We start from the raw sequence: 23,582 nt of genomic DNA on the forward strand, positions 1-23,582 counted from the left end.
AGTGCCTGGCACATAGTAGATGCTTAACAAATATCATTGTAATTATTATTATTGCTCTCATATGCTCAGTGCATTGCTCTGCACACAGCAGGCACTCGATAAATGCTATTGATGATGATGTATTTGAAAGAGAAAGACAGAACTATGGGAGTAAATGAGACTGGCTCAGAGAAACACACTCACATTGTTAAATAATGTTGAGTGTCTAGTACTGAGCACAGTGTAAGCACACAGTGAAATCAATTTATCAGTTGCAACTTCCACTGCCCCACTTCTGGTTTGGTGGAATTTACTAATCTTCTGAATCAGCCCAAAGCAGAATAAAAACTGTGGTATTTGTTAAGTGCTTACTATGTTCCAGGAACTGCACTAAGCCCTGGGGTGGATAGAAACAAATTGTGTTGGACCCAGTCCTTGTCCCACCTGGGGCTCACAGTCTTAATGCTGTGAATTTCCATTTTCTTCTCTTCCTGGTTGATTGATGGCAGAAAGCTGCCACTGACTTCTTCATGGTGGGAATTCTGCTACCCTGAAAGCCCCTCTGCATTTGGACTGATTAAGTTCAAAAGGCTCACCTCCCCCTAAATACCCCTTCTATCGTTGGCAAAGTTCAACTCTGACACCTCCAACAATGTGTACGTCTTTCATGTTGTGGGCAGGATTTCACAGGTGCAGCCTGCTATACTATTTGGATTCTAGGGAATATTCTTAGTCCACAATGTCATGCTGACTCTAGGCAGTGGTCTTGTGTGTGTGTGCCTCCACAGGGCACACTAAGAAATTTGATCTAAGCCCCACTTTCCTCTTCTTCCAGTCCTTTCTGTATCACCCTGACTCACTCCCTTTGTTCATCCCCCCTCCCAGCCCCATAGCACTTACCGTACCCATCTGTTATTTCTTTATATTCATGTCTCTCTCCCCTCCTCTAGACTGTAAACTCGTTGTGGGCAGGTAATGCGTCAGTTCACTGTTGCATTGTATTCTCCCAAGAGCTTAGTACAGTGATCTGCACACAGTAAGTGCTCAATAAATATGATTGATCGATGGATATTCTGTCACAAACTTTCCAGGCCTTTAGTCTATCCCTAAGCACAGAAGTCTCTAATGGTAAAGGACAAACTACAATAATAATCATAACTGTGGTATTTGTTACGCACTTACTACGTGTCAAACACTGACCTATGTTCAGGGGTAGAAACAAGGTAATTGTGTCGGAAGCAGTCCCGGCCTGACATGCACTAAGTAGAAGGGGTTGAATCCCCATTTTGCAGATGAAGAAACTGAAGCACAGAGAAATTCGCTGAGCTGGGTTCTAATCCCAGCTCTGTCACTTGTCTGCTGTATGACCTGTGGGAAGTCACTTAAGTTCTCTCTTCCTCAGTTACCTCATCTGTACAATGGGCATTAAGAATGTGAGTCCTCTGTGAGACAGGGATGGGGTCCAACCTGATTAGCTTGTATCGACCCCAGTGCATGGTTTAGTGGAAAGAGTACGGGCTTGGGAATCAGAGGTCAAGGGTTCTAATACTGGCTCGGCCACTTGTCAGCTGTGTGACTTTGGGCAAGTCATTTAACTTCTCTGTCCCTCAGTTACCTCATCTGTAAAATGGAGATTAAGACTGTGAGACCCACGTGGGACAACCTGATGACCTTGTAACTACCCCAGTGCTTAGAACACTCCATGGCACATAGTAAGCACTTAACAAATACCATCATTATTATTAGTAGTAGTAGTAATAGTAGTAGAGTGCCTGCCACATAGTAAGTGCTTAACAAATATCATTAAAAATCACTTGTGCTTAGTATAGAACTTTGCATTCAGGTGCTTAATAAATACTCACCACTAGAATAATAACAATAATGGTATTTGTTAAGTGCTTACTTTGTGCCAGGCATTGTACTAAGCACTTGGGTGGATACAAGCAAATCCAGTTAGACACAGTCCCTGTTCCGTGTGGGCTCCCAGTCTCAATCCCCATTTTACAGATGAGGGAACTGAGGCCCTGAGAAGTGAAGTGACTTACCCAAGGCCAAACAGCAGCAGACAAGCAGTAGAACTGTGATTAGAGTCCATGACTTTCTGATTCCTAGGCCCGGGCTCTATCCATTAGACCACACTGCTTCCCATGCTGCTTCACTATTACTTTGACTCCTGGCTGGGATTCATTTATTCATTCAATCATATTTATTGAGCACTTACTGTGTGCAGAGCACTGTACAAAGCACTTGAGAAGTACAAGTGAGCATCATATAGAGACGGTCCCTACCCAATAATGGGCTCACAGTCTAGAAGGGGGAGACAGACTACAAAACAAAACATGTTGACAGGTGTCAAAATCATCACAATAAATAAAATTATAGCTATATGCACATCATTAACAAAATAAACAGAGTAGTAAATATGTACAAGCAAAATGAATAGAGTAATAAATGTACAAATATATACAAGTGCTGTGGGGAGGGGAAGAAGGTAGGGCGGGGGGGTTAGGAGGAGAGGAAAAAGGGGGCTCAGTGTGGGAAGGCCTCCTGGAGGAGGTGAGCTCTCAGTAGGGCTTTGAAGGGAGGAAGAGAGCTAGCTTGGCGGATGTGCGGAGGGAGGGAGGGCATTCCAGGTCAGGGGGAGGACGTGGGCCGGGGGTCGATGTCAGGACAGGCGAGAACGAGGCCCAGTGACGAAGTTAGCGGTGGCAGAGGAGTGGCAGGTGTGGGCTGGGCTGTAGAAGGAAAGAAGGGAGGTGAGGTAGGAGGGGACGAGTAGGAGGAGTTTTTGCTTTATTTGTAGGTTGACAGGAGTGAGATATAACAGGAGATTTCTCAGTCAGCTCTTATCTTTCTTCTGGCAGATGTTGATTTTAGTTGTATCTCAGAAATTTTGGGATATTTTCACAATGTTTTCTAGTGAGAAAAATATGTTGGCCTGAAATCACCAAGTTGTTTTAGATTTCTGCTGGAACTCTGCGCTGAGTGGCAACATTTCTTAAAAAGAAAATAGATGATAGCTCTTTTCAATAATAATAATAATAATAATAATCATGATTGTTATTATATTTGTAAAATGATTATTCTATGCCACATATTCTTCTAAGCATTGGAATAGAGACAAGATTTTTTAAAATTGTATTTGTTAAACTCTTACTATATGTCCAGCAGTGTTCAAAGTGCTGGGGTAGAGGGAAGTTAATCAGGTTGGACACAGTCCCTGTCCCACATTGGGCTCACCGTTTAAGTCCAAGGGAGGAGGATTCAATCCCCATTATGCAGATGAGGGAACTGAGAAATAGAAAAGTGAAGTGACTTGCCCAAAATCATACAAAAGACAAGTGGCCAATTCAGGATGAGAACTCAGGTCGTTTGACTCTCAAAGGTGACGTAGTAGTGAATTGTTCCTCTGCAGGGAAACCACCCTCCTCTTCCACTAGGTCAGCCCTTTTCTTTTTCTTTTTCATCTCAGTCGTTAACCCCAGATTGATGGCCAAAAACAGCACTGAAGGTACCGAGTTTGTCCTAACAGGTTTGCCCGAGCGGCCGGAACTGCAGGGGATCCTCTTCTGGATATTCCTGGTCTTTTACCTCTTCACCCTGGGTGGAAACCTGGGGATATTCGGACTCATCCAGGCAGATGCCCATCTCCAGACACCCATGTACTTCTTCCTTGGCCACCTCTCCCTCCTGGATGCCTGCTACTCTTCAGTCGTCATCCCTCAGATGCTGGTGGCCCTTCGGTCCGGCGGCGTGTCCATTTCATCTGGGCGATGTGCGGCCCAGTTCTTCCTCTTCACACTGTGCGCCATCACCGAGTGCTTCCTCCTCGCGGTCATGGCCTACGACCGCTACGTGGCCGTGTGCCACCCCCTCCTCTATGTCTCCATAGTGACCCCCCGGGCCCGCTGGGGGCTGGTGTCCGGGGCTTACACGGGGGCACTGATCATCACCGTGATCCGCACGGGCTGCACCTTCTCTCTCTCCTTCTGTAAGTCTCACCGCGTGGACTTCTTCTTCTGTGACCTCCCACCACTGCTAAAGCTTTCGTGCACTGAGACCAAGGCCCGGGAACTGGTCATCTACTTCTTAGCTTTCTTCCTCATCACAACCAGTGTGACGGTGATCCTGGTCTCCTACCTGTTCATCATCAAGGCCATCCTGTGCATCCGTTCGGCCAGAGGGAGGGCCAAGACCTTCTCTACCTGTGGCTCTCACATGATCGCGGTCACTCTGTTCTTTGGGACTCTCGCCTTCATGTACTTGAAAGGCAATATGGGCCAGGCCCTGGAGGTGGACAAGGTGGTATCCGTGTTCTACACTGTGGTCATCCCCATGCTCAACCCAGTGATCTACAGTCTGAGGAACAAAGAGGTGAAGGAGGCCCTCAGGAAAATTCTCCACAGGACCAAGATCACGCAAGGGCTGTAAAAGGTCAACTCCAACTCTCTCCTAGATCCTCTCCAATCAAGCTTCCGTACCCTATACGCCCCTGAAACTGCCTTCTCAATGGTCACCAATGACCTCCTTCTTGCCAAATCCAATGGTGCCTACTCTATCCTAATCCTCCTCAACCTATGAGCTGCCTTTGACACTGTTGACCATCCCCTTTTCCTCAATACATTCTCCAACCTTGGTTTCACAGACTCTGTCTTCTCCTGGTTCTCCTCTTATCTCTCTGGCCATACATTCTCATTCTCCTCGCAGACTCCTCCTCCTCCCATCCCCTTTCTGTAGGGGTTCCTCAAGGTTCAGTACTTGGTCCCCTCTTGTTCTCTGTCTCCACTCACTCCCTTGGTGAACTCATCTGCTTCCACGGCTTCAACTATCGTGTCTGCACAGATGACTCCTGAATCTACATCTCTTCCCCTGTTCTCTCTCCCTCCTTTCAGGCTCATATCTCCTCTTGCCTTCAGCACATCTCCACCTGGATGTCTGCCCACCTCCTAAAGCTCAACATGTCCAAGACTGAGCTTCTTATCTTCCATCCCAAACCCTCTCCTCTCCCAGAATTTCCCATCACTGTGGACAGCACTACCATTCTTCTCATCTCACAAGCCCTCAACCATGGTGTCATACTTGACTCTGCTCTCTCATTCACCTCACACATCCAAGCTGTCATCAAAACCTGCCGGTCTCACCTTCACATCATCGCCTAGATCCACCCTTTCCTCTCCATCCAAACTGCTACCTTGTTGGTTCAATCTCTCATCCTATCCCGAATGGATAACTGCATCAGCCTCCTTTCTGATCTCCCATTCTCCTGTCTCTCCCTGCTTCAGTCTATACTTTACTCTGCTGCCTGGATTATCTTTGTATAGAAACACTCTGGGCATGTCACTCCCCTCCTCAAAAATCTCCAGTGGTTGCCTATCAACCTTTGCCTGAAGCATAAACTCTTCACTATCAGCTTCAAAACTCTCTATCATCTCGCCCCCTCCTACCTCACCTCCCTTCTCTCCTTCCACAGCCCAGCCCACACAGTCTGCTCCTCTGCTCTAACCTCCTCCCTGTGACACGTTCTGGCCTGTCCCACCATCAGCTGCTGGCCCACGTCCTACCCCTGGCCTTGAATACCATTCCTCCACATATCCGCCAAACTAGCTCTTTCCCTCCTTTCAAAGCCCTGCTGAGAGATCAGCTCCTCCAAGAGGTCTTCCCAGACTGAGCAACCCCCTTGTCCTCTGCTCCTCTTCCCCTCCTCATTGCCACCACTCCCTTGCTCTGCCATACTCTCTTCCCCTCACACAACACTGGTGTATATTTGTACATATTTACTACTCTATTTTATTGACAATGTGTATATATAGTTCTATTCTGTTGGTGTTGACAACTCTCTACTTGTTTTGTTTTGTTGTCTATCTCCCCCTTCTAGACTGCGAGCTCATTATTTGGCAGGGACCGTCTCTATAATGTTGCTGATTTGTACTTACCAAGTGCTTAGTACATTGCTCTGCACACAGTAAGTGCTCAATAAATACATTTGAATAAATGAATGAATGAATGAATGAAGTCCATCGATTGAAAACGTTCTTCTGGCTCTGGCACCGAACGAATACCACACATCACATCCACTGGGCTTACAGAAAGTTTTCCTCACATGGATCCCAGAGCCGAACCGTTCTGGGTCCAAGTCCTACTTTCACAGGCCTCACGCATCACCTTGCTGGGGTTGGCTTTCCTGGACTCTAATGACCTGTATTCATCTTTCAAATGTATTTCATTTTTCTTCCCTGGGGGATGATTACAAAAGAATCCAGGGCTCGACCTGTGGCTGGAAGCAGGTCTAAATTGGCGCAGCTCGGCAGTATCAAATGGGCCTGGAGGAGAGAGGGACTTTCTGCCAAACCCTACCAGGGCAGGAGGCATTACTGAGTCAGACTAATTATGATCCTTGTTAAATGCTTACTATGAGCCAAGCCCAGAACTAAGAATTACAGCTATATGTACATCATTAACAAAATAAATAGAGTGGTAAATATGTACAAGAGAGTAGTAAATATGTTTCACATCTGACAAACCATCCCTCACCCCAGTTTCCAAACTGTACTAAAGTTGCATTTCCTCCAGGAAGCCTTCCCTAACTAATCCCTCACCTCCCTACTCTATTTCCCTCCCTACTGTATCACCTAGGCACTTGGGTCCTCATCCTATAAGCACTTTGGTACTCCTCCCACTCTCTCCTTCCCATACCTCATGTCTTTCAACTCAGTTTCCTCCTCCTCCCTGTAATTTATTTTAGCTTCTGTCTCCCCTGCTAGACTGTAAAGTCTCTGAGGGCAAGGATCGAGTCTACTAGCTCTATTGTACTCTCCCAAGTACTCAGCACAATGTTCATTCTTTCATTCATTCATTCCTTCAATCTTGGATTCATTCTACCAGCCCTATCAGACTCTCCAAGGCGCTCAGTCCAGAACTTAGCACACAGTAGACTGGCAGCTCCTTGAGGTCAGGGATCATGTCTACCCACTCGATTGAATTGTAAGCGCTTAGTACAGTGCTGTGCTCAGGATAGACTGTAAACGCTTTAATGACAGAAATATTGTCTACCACCTCTTTTATCCTCTCCCAAGTGTCCAGCGTGCTACACTCCTCAGAGTACATGCTCTTTAAATACTGCCACTTTTTTTTAATGGTACTTGTTGAGCGCTTATTATGTGCCAGAAACTGTGCTGAACTCTGGGGTAGATCCAAACTGATCGGGTTGGACGCAATCCATTTCCCACATGGGGATCATAGTCTTCATTCCCATTTTCCAGTCCTTCCGCACACCTGCCACTGGTCTAAGGGATCCAGCCTTGGAAAAGCAGCATGGCCTAGTGGATGGAACCCGGGCCTGGGAATCAGAAAGACCTGGGTTCTAATCCTGACTCCACTACTTGTCAGCTGTGTGACTTTGGGCAAGTCACTTCACTTCTCTGGGCCTCTGGTAGACATAAATATGATTGATGTTGATGATGATATCTATTGTTCATATCTATTCTATTTATTTTATTTTGTTTGTTAGTATGTTTGGTTCTGTTCTCTGTCTCCCCCTTTTAGACTGTGAGCCCGCTGTTGGGGAGGGACCGTCTCTAGATGTTGCCAACTTGTACTTCCCAAGCGCTTAGTACAGTGCTCTGCACACAGTAAGCGCTCAATAAATACGATTGATGATGATGATGATGATATCTATTGTTCATATCTATTCTATTTATTTTGTTTTGTTAGTATGTTTGGTTCTGTTCTCTGTCTCCCCCTTTTAGACCGTGAGCCCGCTGTTAGGTAGGGACTGTCTCTAGATGTTGCCAATTTGTACTTCCCAAGCGCTTAGTACAGTGCTCTGCATGTAGTAAGCGCTCAATAAATACGATTGATGATGATATCTATTGTTCATATCTATTCTATTTATTTTATTTTGTTAGTATGTTTGGTTCTGTTCTCTGTCTCCCCCTTTTAGACTGTGAGCCCACTGTTGGGTAGGGACTGTCTCTACATGTTGCCAATTTGTCCTTCCCAAGCGCTTAGTACAGTGCTCTGCACACAGTAAGCACTCAGTAAATACGATTGATGATGATGATATCTATTGTTCATATCTATTCTATTTATTTTATTTTGTTAGTATGTTTGGTTCTGTTCTCTGTCTCCCCCTTTTAGACTGTGAGCCCACTGTTGGGTAGGGACCGTCTCTAGATGTTGCCAACTTGTACTTCCCAAGCGCTTAGTACAGTGCTCTGCACATAGTAAGCGCTCAATAAATACGATTGATGATGATGATATTTATTGTTCATATCTATTCTATTTATTTTATTTTGTTAGTATGTTTGGTTCTGTTCTCTGTCTCCCCCTTTTAGACTGTGAGCCCGTTGTTGGGTAGGGACCGTCTCTAGATGTTGCCAATTTGTACTTCCCAAGCGCTTAGTACAGTGCTCTGCACATAGTAAGCGCTCAATAAATACGATTGATGATGATATCTATTGTTCATATCTATTCTATTTATTTTATTTTGTTAGTATGTTTGGTTCTGTTCTCTGTCTCCCCCTTCTAGACTGTGAGCCCGCTGTTGGGTAAGGACCATCTCTAGATGTTGCCAATTTGTACTTCCCAAGTGCTTAGTACAGTGCTCTGCACACAGTAAGCGCTCAATAAATACGATTGATGGTGACGATTGATGGCCTCAGTTACCACATCTGTAAAATGGAGATGAAGACTGTGAGCCCCACGTGGGACAATTTGATGACCTTGTATCTATCCCAGCACTTAGAACAGTGTTTTGCATATAGTAAGTGCTTAACAAATGCCATTATTATTATTATTATTATTGTTTGCTGGGTGACCTTGGCCAAGTCACTTTGCTTTTCTGGGCCTCAGTTACCTCATCTGTATTAATCAGTCAATTGCATTTATTGAGCATGTATTGCATGCAGAGCATTGTACTAAGCGCTTGGGAGAGTACAAAGTAACAATGAACAGACACAGTCCCTGCACACAAGGAGTTCACAGCCTAGAGGGGGAGACAGAAATGAATACAAATAAATGACAGATCTGGGAATAAGTGCTATGGGGCTGGGAGGGGGGATGAATAAAGGGAGCAAGTCAGGGCGATGCAGGGACAAGAGGAAATGAAATCTTAATCAGGGAAGACCTCTTGAAAGAGGTGTGCCTTCAATAAAACTTTGAAGATGGTGGGGGGAGCCCCAAGTGGGACATGGACTGTGTCCAACCTGAGTGGCTTGTAACTACCTCAGCACTTAGTACAGTTCCTGGCACATGGTAAGCACTTAACAAATACCATGAAACAAAAAAATGCTGTGAGCCCCACGTGGGACATGGACTGTGTCCAGCCTGAGTTGGTTTTATCTACCCACTGCTTGGTACAGTATGCCTGGCACGTGGTAAGCGCTTAACACATACCATATTTATAAGAAAAGAGATGGAAAAGCTGAGATTAGAACCCAGGTCCTCTGACCCTCACCAGGCCCAAGCTCTTTCCACCAGACCACGCTGCCTCTATTCATATGGCTATAAGACTCTGTCATGTGGCCAACATTCCTATCCACAGAACACAAAGTGACTTACCTTTCAGGTCTCATGTTCTCTGCAGAGTGCTTACTGTGTGCAGAGCACTGTACTAAGCGCTTAGCATTAGCGCTTAGCACTAGGGGACACAGAAGTAATAATAATGATAATAATAATGATAATAATAATGTTAGTACTTGTTAAGCACTTACAATCTAAGAACTGTTTTGAAGAACTGTGAATCTAAGAACTGTTTTGAAGAACGAGTCTCCCCTTTGATGTCCCCTGGTACATCCATACACGGTTTGTAAATACTCTATTTATTTATTTATTTTATTTGTACATATCTATTCTATTTATTTTATTTTATTTATTTTATTTTATTTTGTTAATATGTTTTGTCTTGTTGTCTGTCTCCCCCTTCTAGACTGTGAGCCCACTGTTGGGTAGGGACCGTCTCTCTATGTTGCCAACTTGTACTTTCCAAGTGCTTAGTACAGTGCTCTGCACACAGTAAGTGCTCAATAAATATGATTGAATGAATGAATGAATGTGAAAGAATTCCCTCTGTTTTCTTATTTCAGCTTCTTGAAGGCCTGGCACCAGTTTGGAACCAATGAGCCTTGATCGATCAATCAGTGGTATTTACCGAGTGCCTAGTGTGTGGAGAGCACCATACTTCATGTCACTTTAGGCAAAATTACCTTTCCACTCTTTCCGTGCTGCTATTCCATCTTCAGGAACTGGTGAGCCTCTGGAGTCAGCCAAGGCGTTGTCCTCCTGACCTTTCACCAAGTGACTCGAAGGTTTGATTCAGTGAAATTTACCGAGTGCATACTGTGTCCTGAACACTGTACATTATGGGCAGGAAGCCTGTCTGCTAATTCTGTTGTAGTGTACTCTCCCAAGAGCTTCACACAATGGTCTACACACTGTGCAGAGGTCAACCAGGAGGCAAATGGAAGAGCCAGAATTGAAACCCAGATACTTCTGCCTCCCATGCCCGTGCTCTATCCACTAGACCACACTGCTTCTCTGGTGTTTAGGAAGTGGGGTCTGATTCACTTCTTGAGTCTGGCATCCGGCCGGGCGGCCCCGAAGGCTGCCACGGCTCTAACGGTTTGGGGCAGGGGCATGATGTCTGATCGCCCCCCTGTTCACACCCCATTTCCCCCAGAGCCAGGGCATCTTATTCCCAGATCCTCGAGAACACGGGCGCTGGGTCCAAGCTGTGGAACTTGGTGGCAGGAGCCGTGACAAGATAATCCAAATGCTGAAAATGGAAATCCTGCCCAGAGAAACATCAGCTTCTGTACCTCGCCCCGATCATGGAGAGGCCAGATGCTCACCAGAAGCTTAACCTCCCTCTAGACTGTAAGCTTGTTACGGGCAGAGAACATGTCTGTTAATTCTGTTCTATCGTGCTCTCCCAAGCGATTGGTACAGTGCTCTCACACGATAAGCATTCGATAAATACCACTGATTGATTGATTGGAAACACAGATGGTGCAGGCCACCCCAAAGGGTGCCTGGGGTAGGACACAGGTTGGGGTGTGGGACAGCTAATGAACAGCAGTGGGCAGAGAAGACAGAGTGTGAGGGAGGAGAGAAGGAGGAAGCTGAGCCTGGAGTGGTGGGCTTTGATTCCGGGAGCCTGCCGCTGCCGGATGAAGGCCCCAAGTATGGACCGAGTGAGGAGGGAGAAGAACAAGCTGCTGGTTGCCAAAGCTGGTCCCAAAGGCTCATCCTCGCCGAGGACATCTACACTGGGCCCGCTGATCATTGGTCACTAGCCTTCCCGGCAATTAATGCAGGCAGCACTGCCTCAGCTCAATCGATTGGTCAATCAGTTGGAGTTAGTGAGCCTTATTTCATTCATTCATTCAATCGTATTTATTGAGCACTGTACTAAGCGCTTGGGAAGTACAAGTTGGCAACATATAGAGACGGTCCCTACTCAACAACGGTATGTGTGCAGAGCACTGTATGAAGCACCTGGGAGAGTCCAAAACAACAGAATTAGCAGACACGTTCCTTGACCGTAGCGAGCTTTCAGTATAAAGAAACAGAGCCCTGCCTCTCTGAACTTGCAGTGAGGGAGAGGGTGAATTTGGACTTGGCAGCTTGCTCAAGAGGAAGTCCCGTAGGATAGAAATCTATTTCCCATCCTTTCATTTCCCTGTTTCTATCATTCCCCATTCATATTAAAGTCTGTCACCCCCTTTAGACTGAAAGCTTGTTATGGGCAGGGAATGTGTCTACCAACTGTCATATCATACTCTCCCAAGTGCTTAGTACATGAGAAGCACTGTGGCATAGCGGAAAGAGCACAGGCTTGGGATTCAGGGGACATGAGAAGCACTGTGGCATAGCGGAAAGAGCACGGGCTTGGGATTCAGGGGACATGGGTTCTAATCCTATCTCTGCTACTTGTCTGCTGTGCGACCATGGGCGAGTCACTTAAGTTCTCTGTGCCTCAGTGACCTCATCTGGAAAATGAGGATTAAGACTGTGAGCCCCATGTGGGACAACCTGATTACCTTGTACCTACCCCAGCATTTGGCATATAGTAAGTGCTTAACAAATACCATTTTTATTATTTTATTTACTCTCTATACAGGAAGCACTCAATAAATGCCATTGATTGATTGGTCAAGTTTTTTTTCCCCCCAGTTAGGAAGTCTGAGAGCTTGGTAATTGGCAGCTTTGGGCCCAATTAGAGAACCCAAATCTGAACAATTACATTAACTGGAAATCTCTTTTCTCCCAGTCCTCTCTATTGAAGTTTTCTAAGATCTGTTCAGGAGTGTGGAATCTAGAGACCTATTAATTAGGCATCCTGTGGGAGATCCCAAATTAGAATAGCCTTTCCTGAGGATTATGAAGTCAACGTAAATGTGCTTTCCACGGTGACCCAGTCAGCCTAGGTGGAGATAAAAAACTCAGTCCCAACCCAGGTAAGTCTGTTCATCTGAAGGTTGGAGAGGGCATAGACCCCAGTGCTTAGGACAGTGCTTGATTAGTAGTACGTGCGTACTAAATACCATAAAAAAAGCCAGCAATCAAAATGGGAATCATCCCCAAGTGCCTTGTCCTCATTGTGGACAGAGAACCTATCCACTAAGTCTGTGGTTTTATACATAGTAAGCGCTCAATAAATACTATCGTTTGATTGATTGACTGCAAGAGGAGGAAGACACAGAGCCAAAAATTAGATAGAGCATTCAAAGTCCTATATTTGATTTCATTCACACAGGTGAGTGGTATTTTTTAACATATTGTGCTCTCCCAAGTGCTTAGAACAGTGCTCTGCTCATAGTAAGCACTCAATATGTACCGTTGATGGGCTGATTTTTTTCCTTGAAACCCTGCTGGTGGGGTCTGGAGGTGTTTTTCTCCATTTACTGGCTGCCTCTCGAGTTCCCCTCCTATTTCCAACATCAATCCTTGTCCTAGATGGGCCTGGTAGCTCCTCAGCTTTGAAGATTCCAGTCTTGGAACTTGGCCACTCCAGGGAGTCCTGCAAGCAACAGCTCTTCATTTGCACCTCTGGACTGTCCTTCATTCCCCCCACCCTGCAAGGCAGCTCAGGCCTCTGCTTCAGCCAGCCAGCTGGGAGGGGTGGTTAATAATAAAAATAATGATGTCACTTGTTAAGCGTTTACTATGTGCAAAGCACTGTTCTAGGTGCTGGGGAGGATATAAGGTGATCAGATTGTCCCAAGTGGAGCTCACAGTCTTCACCCCCATTTTACAGATGAAGTAACTGAGCCACAGAGAAGTTAAGTGACTTGCCCAAAATCACACAGCTGACAGTTGGCAGAGCCGGGATTTGAACCCATGACCTCTGACTCCCAAGCCCGTGCTCTTTCCATTGAGCCATGCTGCTGCTGGTTGTGAGTCGATGTCCTGTAGAACTTTCTAGGAAAAGGATGCCAGAGGCCCCTGTATCCATGGAGGTGTGGGCTGATCAAGGAGGTTTGATTTTGGGATTAATCAGGCCTAGCCCCATGCTGTTATGTTCAGAGAAGATAATCAGTCAAATCTGGAGTACCCAGATGATCTCAACTTCTCCTCCTGGAAAGTCATGGTGAGATTAGTTCCTGTTGTTCTCTATTGCTGTATGCAATCTTCCTGGTGCAGCAGGGGCAGCTGATTTATGGGACGGTGTCTCCCTTCTCTACTCTCTTATTTTTTATGATATGTATTAAGCTCTTACTATGTGCCAGGCAATGTACTAAGCACTGGAGTGGATATAAGCTAATTAGATTGGATGTAGTCCCTGTCCCACATGGGGTTCACAGTCTTATTCTCCATTTTACAGAAGAGATAACTGTAAGTGAAGTGAGTTGCCTAAGGTGACTTAGCAGACAAGTAGACAAGATGGGATTAGAACCCAGGTCCATTTGACTTCCATGTCCTCGTTCTATCCTCTAGACTAACAGCTTGTGCTCTAAGGAAGCAACTTCCGATACTGAGATAAAATGTGCAGAATTTCACCTGATTCTCTTATATCTATCTCAGGGCTTAGTATCAGTGTGTGGCACAAGGTAAGCACTTGACAAATTTCACAATTATTATTTTACACCTGGGTTTCAATGCTGCTCTGTTTTTAAATTACGTGATTGCATCAATGTGAGCCAGTTGTTGGGTAGGGATTGTCTCTGCTGCCGAATTGTACTTTCCAAGCACTTAGTGCAGTGCTCTGCACACAGTAAGTGCTCAAACAGTAAGTGCTCAATAAATGTGAATGAATGTATGAATCACTGTAACCTCCAGATGGACTATTGTTGATAATCTCTTTGTTTCCTTTTACTTGTTGTTGTCTTATGCTGTTGAGTCGTGTCCAACTCATAGCGATGCTATAGACACATCTCTCCCAGAACGCCCCACTTCCATCTGCAATCGTTTTGGTAGTGTATCCACAGAGTTTTCTTGGTAAAAAGATGAAAGAGGTTTACCATTGCCTCATTCCGCACAGTAAAGGAGTCTCTGCCCTCGACTCCCTTTCCCTTGCTGATGCTGCCCAGCTCAGGTGTGTTTTGACTTGTAGCAGATTACCTTCCACTCGCTAGCCACTGCCCAAGCTAGGAATGGAATGGGCATGGCTCTGCTTGACTCTCCCTCCCGTAGTCTTGACTGGTAGAATACTGGAAACTCTCCGGGTGTGACCCTGGCAGGAGATCCTTTTACTAGCTATGTCTTAATTCATCTAGGTAAAATAAGAATCCAGAGGGGAATGCCCATTTTATAAATGGGAACACTGAGGCAAGGGGGGATAAAGCTATTTGTCCATAGTCATATATTTTGTCGACAGGAAAGAGAAACTAGGGTTTGATGCATTTTTTTTAATGTAGTTCTTAACTTCACCTCTTTTTGTCACTCTGGGACTGGAGCATTGGGCTTTGCTGATATCCGTCTTCCCCCACCAGAATTTAAGCTTACTGTGGGCATGGAATGTGTCTACCAAATCTGTTATATAGTACTTGCCCAAGAGTTTAGGTCAGTGCTCTGCACACAGTAAGCACTCAGTAAATACAAATGATTGATACCCTCAAGGAGACCAAGTTTAGAAGGAGTCATGGTTCTATGGGGAGGATCTAAAAAAGCACTCAGTAAATAAAAATGATTGATACCCTCAAGGAGACCAAGTTTAGAAGGAGTCACGGTTCTATGGGGAGGATCTAATTGTAAATTCCTGGAGGCCGGGCATTGTGCCTGCTAACTCTTTTGTACTTGAGTAGCTGAGCAGTTAGAGCACGGGCTTGGGAGTCAGAAGGACCTGGGTTCTAATAGCAGCTCCTCTAATGGTTTGCTGCTGTGTGACCTTGGGTAAGTCACTTCACTTCTCTTTGTTTCAGTTCCCTCACCTAGAAAATGGGGCTTAAGACCGTAAGCCTCACATCTGACAAGATCTCACATCTACCCCAGTGCCTGGTACAGTGCCTGGCACATAGTAGATGCTTAACAAATACCATTGTAATTATTATTATTGCTCTCTGAAGTGCACTGCTCTGAAAACAGCAAGCGCTTGATAAATGCTATTGATGATGATGCGTTTGAAAGAGAAGAACAGAAATGTGGGAGGAGGTGAAATTTGCTCAGAGAAAGACACTTGCTTTGTAAAATATTGCAGAGTATCTAGTACTGAGTGCAGTGCAAACTCAAAATGAAATCAACTTACCAGTTGCAACTTCCACTGCCCCAATTCTTCTGAATCAGCCCAAATCAGAATAACGACTGTAATATTTATTAAGCGTTTAGTATGCTCCAGGCACTGCACTAAGCCCTGGGGTGGATAGAAACAAATCAGGTTGGACCCAGTCCCTGTCCCATATGGGGCTCACAGTCTTAATGCTGTGAATTTCCATTTTCTTCTCTTCCCAGTTGACTGATGGCAGAAAGCTGCCACTGACATCTTCATGGTGGGAATTCTTCTACCTTGAAAGCCCCTAGCCCCTCTCCCCCTATATGCCCCTATTCCCTCTGGCAAAGTTCAACTCTGTCAACTCCAATAATATGTACAACTTTCGTGTTGTGGGCAGGATTTCACAGGTGTAGCCTGATACACGATTCAGATTCTAGGGAATATTCTTAGTCCATAATGCCACGCTGACTCTTGGAAGTGGTCTTGTGTGTGTGCCTCCACAGGGAACACTAAGAAATCTGATCTAAGCCCCACTTTCCTCTTCTCCCACTCCTTTCTGCATTACCCTGACTCGCTCCCTTTGTTCATCCCCCCTCCCATCCCCACAGCATTTACTGTACCCATCTGTAATTTCTGTATTTATATTAATGTCTGTCTCCCCTTCTCTAGACTGTAAGCTTGTTGTGGGCAGAGAATGTTTCTGTTTGTTGTTGCACTGTACTCTCCCAACAGCTTAGGGCAGTGATCTGCACACAGTAAACGCTCAGTAAATACAATTGATTGATATTCTGTCACAAGCTTCCTGGGCCCTTAGTCCCTCCTTAAGCACAGCAGTCTCTAATGGTAAAGGACCAACTAAAATAATAATAATAATTGTGGTAATTGTTAAGTGCTTACTATGTGTCAGGCACTGATCTAAATCCAGGGGTAGAAACAAGGTAATCGTGTCGGATGCAGTTCCTGCCCCTCATGGACTAAGTAGGATGGGGAACAGGGTTGAATCTCCATTTCTCAGATGAGGAAACTGAGGCACAGAGAAATGAAATGACTTGGGTTCTAATCCCAGCTCTGTCACTGTCTGCTGTTTGACTTTGGGCAAGTCACTTCAGTTCTCAGTTCCTCAGTTACCTCATCTGTACAATGGGGAGTAAGACTGTGAGTCCTCTTTCGGGCAGGGATTGGGTCCAACTTGATTAGCTTGTATCGACCCCAGTGCTCAGGAGAATGCCTGCCACGTAGTAAGTGCTTAACAAATACCATTAAAAATCACTTGTGCTTAGTACAGAGCTTTCCATTCAGATGCTTAATAAATACTCACCACTAATAATAATAACAATAATGGTATTTGTTAAGAATTTACTTTGTGCTAGGCACTGTCCTAAGCTCTTGGATAGATACAAGCAAATCCACTTAATCAATCAATCAATCGCATTTATTGAGCGCTTACTGTGTGCAGAGCACTGTACTAAGCACTTAGGAAGTACAATTTGGCAACATATAGAGATGGTCCCTACCCAACAGTGGGCTCACAGTCTAGACACTTAGACACGGTCCCTGTCCCATGTGGGGCTCACAGTCTCAATTCCCATTTTACAGATGAGGTAACTGAGGCACAGAGAAGTGAAGTCCCTTACTCAAAGCCACACAGCAGATAAGTGGTAGAGCCAGAATTAGAACCCATGACCTTCTGACTCCCAGGCCTGGGCTCTATCCATTAGGCCACATTGCTTTCCATGCCACTTCACTACTACTTTGACTCCTGGTTGGGATCCTACTTGGCAATGGAGAGGAGTGAGATATAACAGGCGTTTCCTCAGTCAGCTTTAAACTTTCTTCTGGCAGATGCTGATTTTAGTTGTATCTCTGAAATTTTGGGATATTTTCACAATGTTTCCTAGTGAGAAGAATGTGTTGGCATGAAGTCACCAACTTGTTTCAGATTTCTGCTGGAACTCTGCTCTGAGTGGCACCATTTCCTAAAAAGTAGATGGTAGCCCTTTTTTAAAATAGTAATAATAATAATCACTATTAGTATTATATTTGTAAAATGCTTGTTCTATGCCAAGCACTGTTCTAAGCATTGGGATAGACACAATAATTTTTTTAATTGTATTTGTTAGATACTTACTGTGTGTCCAGCACTGTTCTAAGTGCTGGGGTAGAGGCAAGTTAATCAGGTTGGACCCATTCCCCGTCCCACATAGGGCTCACCGTTTAAGTCAAAGGGAGGAGGATTAAATTCCCATTATATAGACGAGGAAACTGAGAATTGGAAAAATGAAGTGACTTGCCCAAGATCATACAACAGTACAACAGACAAGTGGCCAAGTCAGGATGAGAACTCGGGTTCTCTGACTCTCAAAGGTGAGGTAGGTGTGACTTGTTCCTCTGCAGAGAAACCATCCTCCTCTGCCACTAGGTCAACCCTTTTCTTTTTCCTTTTTCATCTCGGTAGACAACCCCAGCTCGATGGCTGAGAACGGCAGTGAAGGGACCGAGTTTTTCCTAACGGGTTTGCCCGAGTGGCCAGAACTGCAGAGGATCCTCTTCTGGGTATTCCTGGTCTTTTACCTCCTCACCCTGGGGGGCAACCTGGGCATAGTTGGGCTCATCCAGGCAGATGCCCATCTCCAGACACCCATGTACTTCTTCCTTGGCCACCTCTCCCTCCTGGATGCCTGCTACTCTTCGGTAGTTGTCCCTCAGATGCTGGTGGCCCTGAGGTCCGGTGGCGCATCCATCACTTCCGGGCAATGTGCGGCCCAGTTCTTCCTCTTCACGCTGTGTGTCAGCACTGAGTGCTTCCTCCTCGCGGTCATGGCCTATGACCGCTACGTGGCCGTGTGCCACCCCCTCCTCTATGTCACCATCGTGACCCCCCGGGCCCGCTGGGGGCTGGTGTCCGGGGCTTACGCAGGGGCACTGGTCAAGGCCATGATCCGCACAGGCTGTGCCTTCTCTCTCTCCTTCTGTAAGTCTCGCCACGTGGATTTCTTCTTCTGTGACCTCCCACCCTTGCTGAAGCTGTCGTGCTCCGATACCAAGGCCCAGGAGCTGGTCATGTTCATCGTATCTCTCTCCGTCATCACGACCAGTGTGATGGTGATCCTGGTCTCCTACCTGTTCATCATCAAGGCCATCCTGTGCATCCATTCGGCCGGTGGGAGGGCCAAGACCTTCTCTACCTGTGGCTCTCACGTGACCGCGGTGGCTCTGTTCTTTGGGACTCTCGCTTCCATGTACCTGAAAGGCAATATGGGCCAGGCCCTGGAGATGGGCAAGGTGGTTTCTGTGTTCTACACTGTGGTCATCCCAATGCTGAACCCCATGATCTACAGCCTGAGGAACAAAGAGGTGAAGGAAGCCTTGAGGAGAGTTCTCCAGAGGACCAAGATCGTGCAAGGGCCGTAAAAGTTCAAGTCCATTGATTGAAAACGTTTTCATTCAGAGTGGGCTCTGGCAGTGATTGAGTCCCGTCTGTCACCTCCACTGGGCTCACTGATGGTCTTCTTCACATGGATCCCAGAGCCAAAATACCTCGGGTCCAAGTCCTGTTTTCACAGCCTTCACACATCACCTCGCTGGGGTTGGCTTGCCTGGACTCTAACGACCTGTATTCATCTTTCAAATGTATTTCATTTTTCTTCCCTGGGTGATGATTACAAAAGAATCCAAGGCTCGACGTGTGGCTGGAAGCAGGTCTAAATTGGTGGGGCTTGGCAGTATCAAATGGGCCTGCAGGAGAGAGGGACTTTCTGCCAAACCCTATCAGGGCAGGAGGCATTATTCATTCAATCATATTTATTGAGCACTTACTGTATACAGAGCACTGTACTAAGTGCTTGGAAAGTACAATTCAGCAACAGATAGAGACAATCCTTACCCAGTGGGCTCACAGTCTAGAAGGATCTCAGCTAAGAACCCACCACGGTGGGATTGTCTCCCCATTTAGTAACAGGCACTTAATGTATGAGTCCTTCCCTGGGGATTATCTCCCCTTTCAATTCAGGTGCTCAACACTGGAGCATGTCTCAGGGTCTTGAACTGTCCCCTTCAGTTTCAGGCCCTCAGTAAGAAGTTCAAAAATGAAACCAAGCCACCACTGTGTACTGTGTACAGCAGAACACTTTATCCCACTCTTAGCCTAATTTAGCCTAATTAAAAGGGGGGTAGATGCATACACACACTCACACACACACATTACACCAAAAAAATAGCAGCCAATCCAACAGGCTTTCCCAAGTTTTGTGAAGATGGTTCCACCTCAGAGGAGTTTCATTCATTCATTCATTCATTCAATCAATCGTATTTATTGAGCACTTACTGTGTGCAGAGCACTGTACTAAGCGCTTGGGAAGTACAAGTTAGCAACATATAGAGACTCTGGTCCCTACCCAACAGTGGGCTCACAGTCTAGAAGGGGGAGACAGAGAACAAAACAAAACATATTAACAAAATAAAATAAATAGAATAAATATGTACAAATAAAATAAATAAATAGAGTAATAAATATGTACAAACGTATATACATATATACAGGTGCTGTGGGGAGGGGAAGGAGGTAAGGGGGGGATGGAGAGGGGGAGGAAGGGGAGAATACATGGAGGTATAGAGTTTCTAAAGGTTGAAGAGATTGGGGTGGAACAGAGTTAAGGCAGAGAATACGGAAGTTCAAAAATGGAGTCAGAGTAGAAGGATAGAAGAGGCAAGGCCGGAGAGAAGGAATCACAAAAACCCCATGAATGTTTCACGGATTTCAGCTGGCTTAACTCCCTCTGCATAAACTTGTTGAAACTGAAAAAGGTAGTATTAGGTGGACAAGCTCATTTACCAATCTTCTGGAATTGAAAGATATAGATCCCCACGGCTGTAAACTAATCTTGAATATATTTTAAGTACTATTCAGTCATGTTTAAGTAAATGTTAAGGCTCTGAATTGCCCAGATATTCTCTTAGATTCTGTTTTTACTAGGATATACGTGCATAGAGCTGATCAAAAAATGGCACTGGTAAATTATTCAAGATGAGCAAACATAATAAGATAGGTCTCTTTTAAGTGCCTTATTTTGAACTTCCTAAAGGAAATTTATTCTGTCTAATGATGACAGGCTCTGACTTGTGCCAAGGATATTGCTACTACAAAATAAAATCAAGTTGTTACTGCTAAATAGGAGTCTGGTAATTTCCCCACTTATTTGCATCGAATTTGCAAACTAAAAATCCTTTGGTCCGTAGAAATGCTTACTACACTTTCAAGGAGTTTCAAGGAGTCTGGCCACTGGCAGCATTCCACCTTGGTTCAAGTCTGGCCTCAGCCTCAGTCCCGCTAAAGTTTCTCAGCACATGCCTTAGATGGTGTTTTTTCTTTGTTTCGCAACCCCAGGGGCCCAGTTCTTTCGCCCTTTTATCGGTTGTTTGATGGGGGAGTTCTGAGTTGCTACTCGGATTCTCTGCTGCCTTCAGCTCAGGCAGCTCTTACTGGAAGAAGCCAGGGAGGACTGTGACCCTATCCTTCCTATGCTTACTTACCCCTCGGGCTTAAACCGATTCTCCTCAGCCATTCAATTCCTCTTAAAACTTTTCCACAAAATAATTCAGTTTCTCCTTAGCCATTCAAGTCCTCCTCAAACTTTGGAACAAGATAGTTCAGTTTCTCATCAGCAATTCAAGTACTCCTCAAACCTGTCAGCAAGATAATTCAGTTTTCCTTCCAATTCCTTTTTTGCCCTTGTTGCTCTTGGGACTTTAAAATAGTCTCTTAGGAGATGGCTTCTGCATTAAAAGATGGAGTCACTCATGCTCACCACAAACTCTATATCTCAAGGAGGAATGGGATGGACATACTGATTGACACATGGTCCTCCTCCGGACAATAGATATCCAGAAGCCACCGTTGTCAGTCACTAAAGAGATCCTTCCCTGGGGGCTCTGTGATAGTGGCAGTCCCCTCTTCACTATTCTTGCCCTCACCCAACATTCTCTCACACAGACATGACCTTCCCTTAGCAGGGGCAACACGGCTTTCCCAGGGGTGTGGCAAGGCTGGGAATTGACCTCTGTGAGCCCACACTTCATTGGGACAGTCCTTCGGGCCGGGGAGATATACTGACCAACGTCTGTAGAGAGAGCAATAGTGGGGCAGTTGACCCTCGGTCATCTTGTATGCTGTTGGGGGTGAGGAGAGGAGAAAGAGAAGGACTCATGATTTACCACCAAGTTTGGCGGTAATCCTCATCTAGACCTGTGGAACCTGATCATGAGAGATGACTGGACTACTAATTCCAAGGTCCGGGTTCTCCCATCCTGTTCTCTGGAAACACCTGAGGACCATGTTTCTTACCTGACATTTCAGTCTCGGGGCTGGGGAAAAGAAAGCAGCAGTATCAGAGCTGGAAAGAGATGGGTAGGGGGTTGGAGACAGCCTAGTTTGGGGTTAACCCTAGTCTCCCCATTCCCTAAGACACTGGCCCTAATGCCAAGAAAGGGGTTGTGCATAGACAGATGTAACTAAGCTCGCTGCTACAATGTCCTACTAAAACTTGCCCCCCACCTCCTGCCTCCAGACTCCCAATTCTATTACTCCAAGAACTCCAGTCACCCCTATACTGTAAGCTTTTTTCAGGCAGGGAATATGTCTGTCATACTGTACTCTCCCAAGTGTCTAGTACAGCGCTTTTTATACAATAAGTGCTTCGTTAACTCAACTGATTGATTGAAGGTACAGAAGTGCACACAAGATAGAATGCAGTTTCTAATACAATACCTGCCTTCTGTCCTCCCAGCCCACACTCCCGGTGATTTGACCTCATGCAAGTGTCAGCCCACTCTGCTTTTCAGAGAAAAATAGGGTAGAGACTCTGACAGACAATCTGTCTTCCTCCGGACATTAGATCCTGTAAGCTTCAGCAGTGAGCCCAAAAGGGTCCCTTCTCTGGGGACTGAGTCTGTGAATCACCCTGCCGACAGAACTATATTATTATTATCATTATCATTATAATAATAATCATATTTATTGTGCACTTACTGTTAGCAAAGCACTGTACTAAGCCCTTGGGAAAGTACAACATAACCTCAAACACATTCCCTACCCCTGGCAAGCTCACAGTCTAGAGGGGGAGATAGACATTAATATAAATAAGTAAATAAATTGCAGATATATACGGATATATGTGCCGTGGGGAAGGGAGAGAGGATGAATGAATTAGCAAGTATGAACGGTGCAGAAGAGAGTGGGAGAAGATGAGAGGAGGGCTCAGTCGGGGAAGGGCTCCTGGAGGAGATGAGGCTTTAATAAGGCTTTGAAGTGCGGGAGAGCAATTATCTGCCTGATATGAGGAGGTAGGGCATTCCAGGCTGGAGGTAGGATGCGGGTGAGAGGTCGGTGGTGAGATTCATGAGATCGAGGTGCAGTGAGAAGGTTAGCACAAGAGAAATGTGCGGGATGGGTTATAGTAAGAGGGCAGCCAGGTGAGGTAGGAGGGGGGAAAGTGGTTAAATGCATTAAAGCCAATGGTGAAGAGTTTCTGCTATATTCACAGGGAAGATTGATCCATCTATAGAATTAAGAGCCCTGAGTCTTCTCAGTCCCAGTCAAATCAGACAGAACTAGCATCCTGCAGCCCTGTTCTCTCATGAGTAGCAGCCACCTCAACTCTCTTCTTTCCTCCCCTATTATTCACACAAACTCACAGCCTTCCCTTTGGGGCAGCTATACAGCCTATTCAGTACTGCGGTAGATCTGGGAGTTGAATGTGCCCACAGTGATCCTTGTGAAATGCTTACTATGTGCCAAGCAATGGGCTAAGAGCTGGGGTAGATATCAGACAATAAGATTGGACAGAGTCCCTGTCCCACACTGGGCTGATGGTCTAAATAGTAGGGAGTAGGATTGAATCCCCATTTTGCAGAAGAGGAAACTAAGAGAAATGATTTGCCCAAGGTCACACAGTGTGCCACT

General features: G+C 45.6%; 2 protein-coding genes and 1 non-coding gene across 3 annotated transcripts; 2 read left to right on the forward strand and 1 right to left on the reverse strand.

The window, feature by feature from the left end:
* Positions 1-3,468: 3,468 nt before the first annotated feature.
* Positions 3,469-4,410, forward strand: LOC119943867 (olfactory receptor 9I1-like). The gene has a single exon (XM_038765053.1). It carries the CDS (start codon positions 3,469-3,471, stop codon positions 4,408-4,410), a length of 942 nt encoding a protein of 313 aa, XP_038620981.1.
* Positions 4,411-14,522: 10,112 nt separating this feature from the next.
* On the reverse strand, positions 14,523-14,660 carry LOC119944331. The gene has a single exon (XR_005455820.1). It is a non-coding gene; the product is annotated as a small nucleolar RNA SNORA7 (small nucleolar RNA).
* A 3,434-nt stretch (positions 14,661-18,094) lies between these two features.
* Positions 18,095-19,036, forward strand: LOC119943860 (olfactory receptor 9Q2-like). Its single transcript, XM_038765045.1, has one exon. It carries the CDS (start codon positions 18,095-18,097, stop codon positions 19,034-19,036), a length of 942 nt encoding a protein of 313 aa, XP_038620973.1.
* Positions 19,037-23,582: the final 4,546 nt, after the last annotated feature.

Source organism: Tachyglossus aculeatus, chromosome 22 (genome assembly GCF_015852505.1).
Source record: "Tachyglossus aculeatus isolate mTacAcu1 chromosome 22, mTacAcu1.pri, whole genome shotgun sequence".
Classification (NCBI taxonomy): domain Eukaryota; kingdom Metazoa; phylum Chordata; class Mammalia; order Monotremata; family Tachyglossidae; genus Tachyglossus; species Tachyglossus aculeatus.

Bases quoted from the DNA above. Each gene is read 5' to 3' on its own strand.
- LOC119943867 (XM_038765053.1), top strand. From the start codon at position 3,469: ATGGCCAAAAACAGCACTGAAGGTACCGAGTTTGTCCTAACAGGTTTG.
- LOC119943860 (XM_038765045.1), top strand. From the start codon at position 18,095: ATGGCTGAGAACGGCAGTGAAGGGACCGAGTTTTTCCTAACGGGTTTG.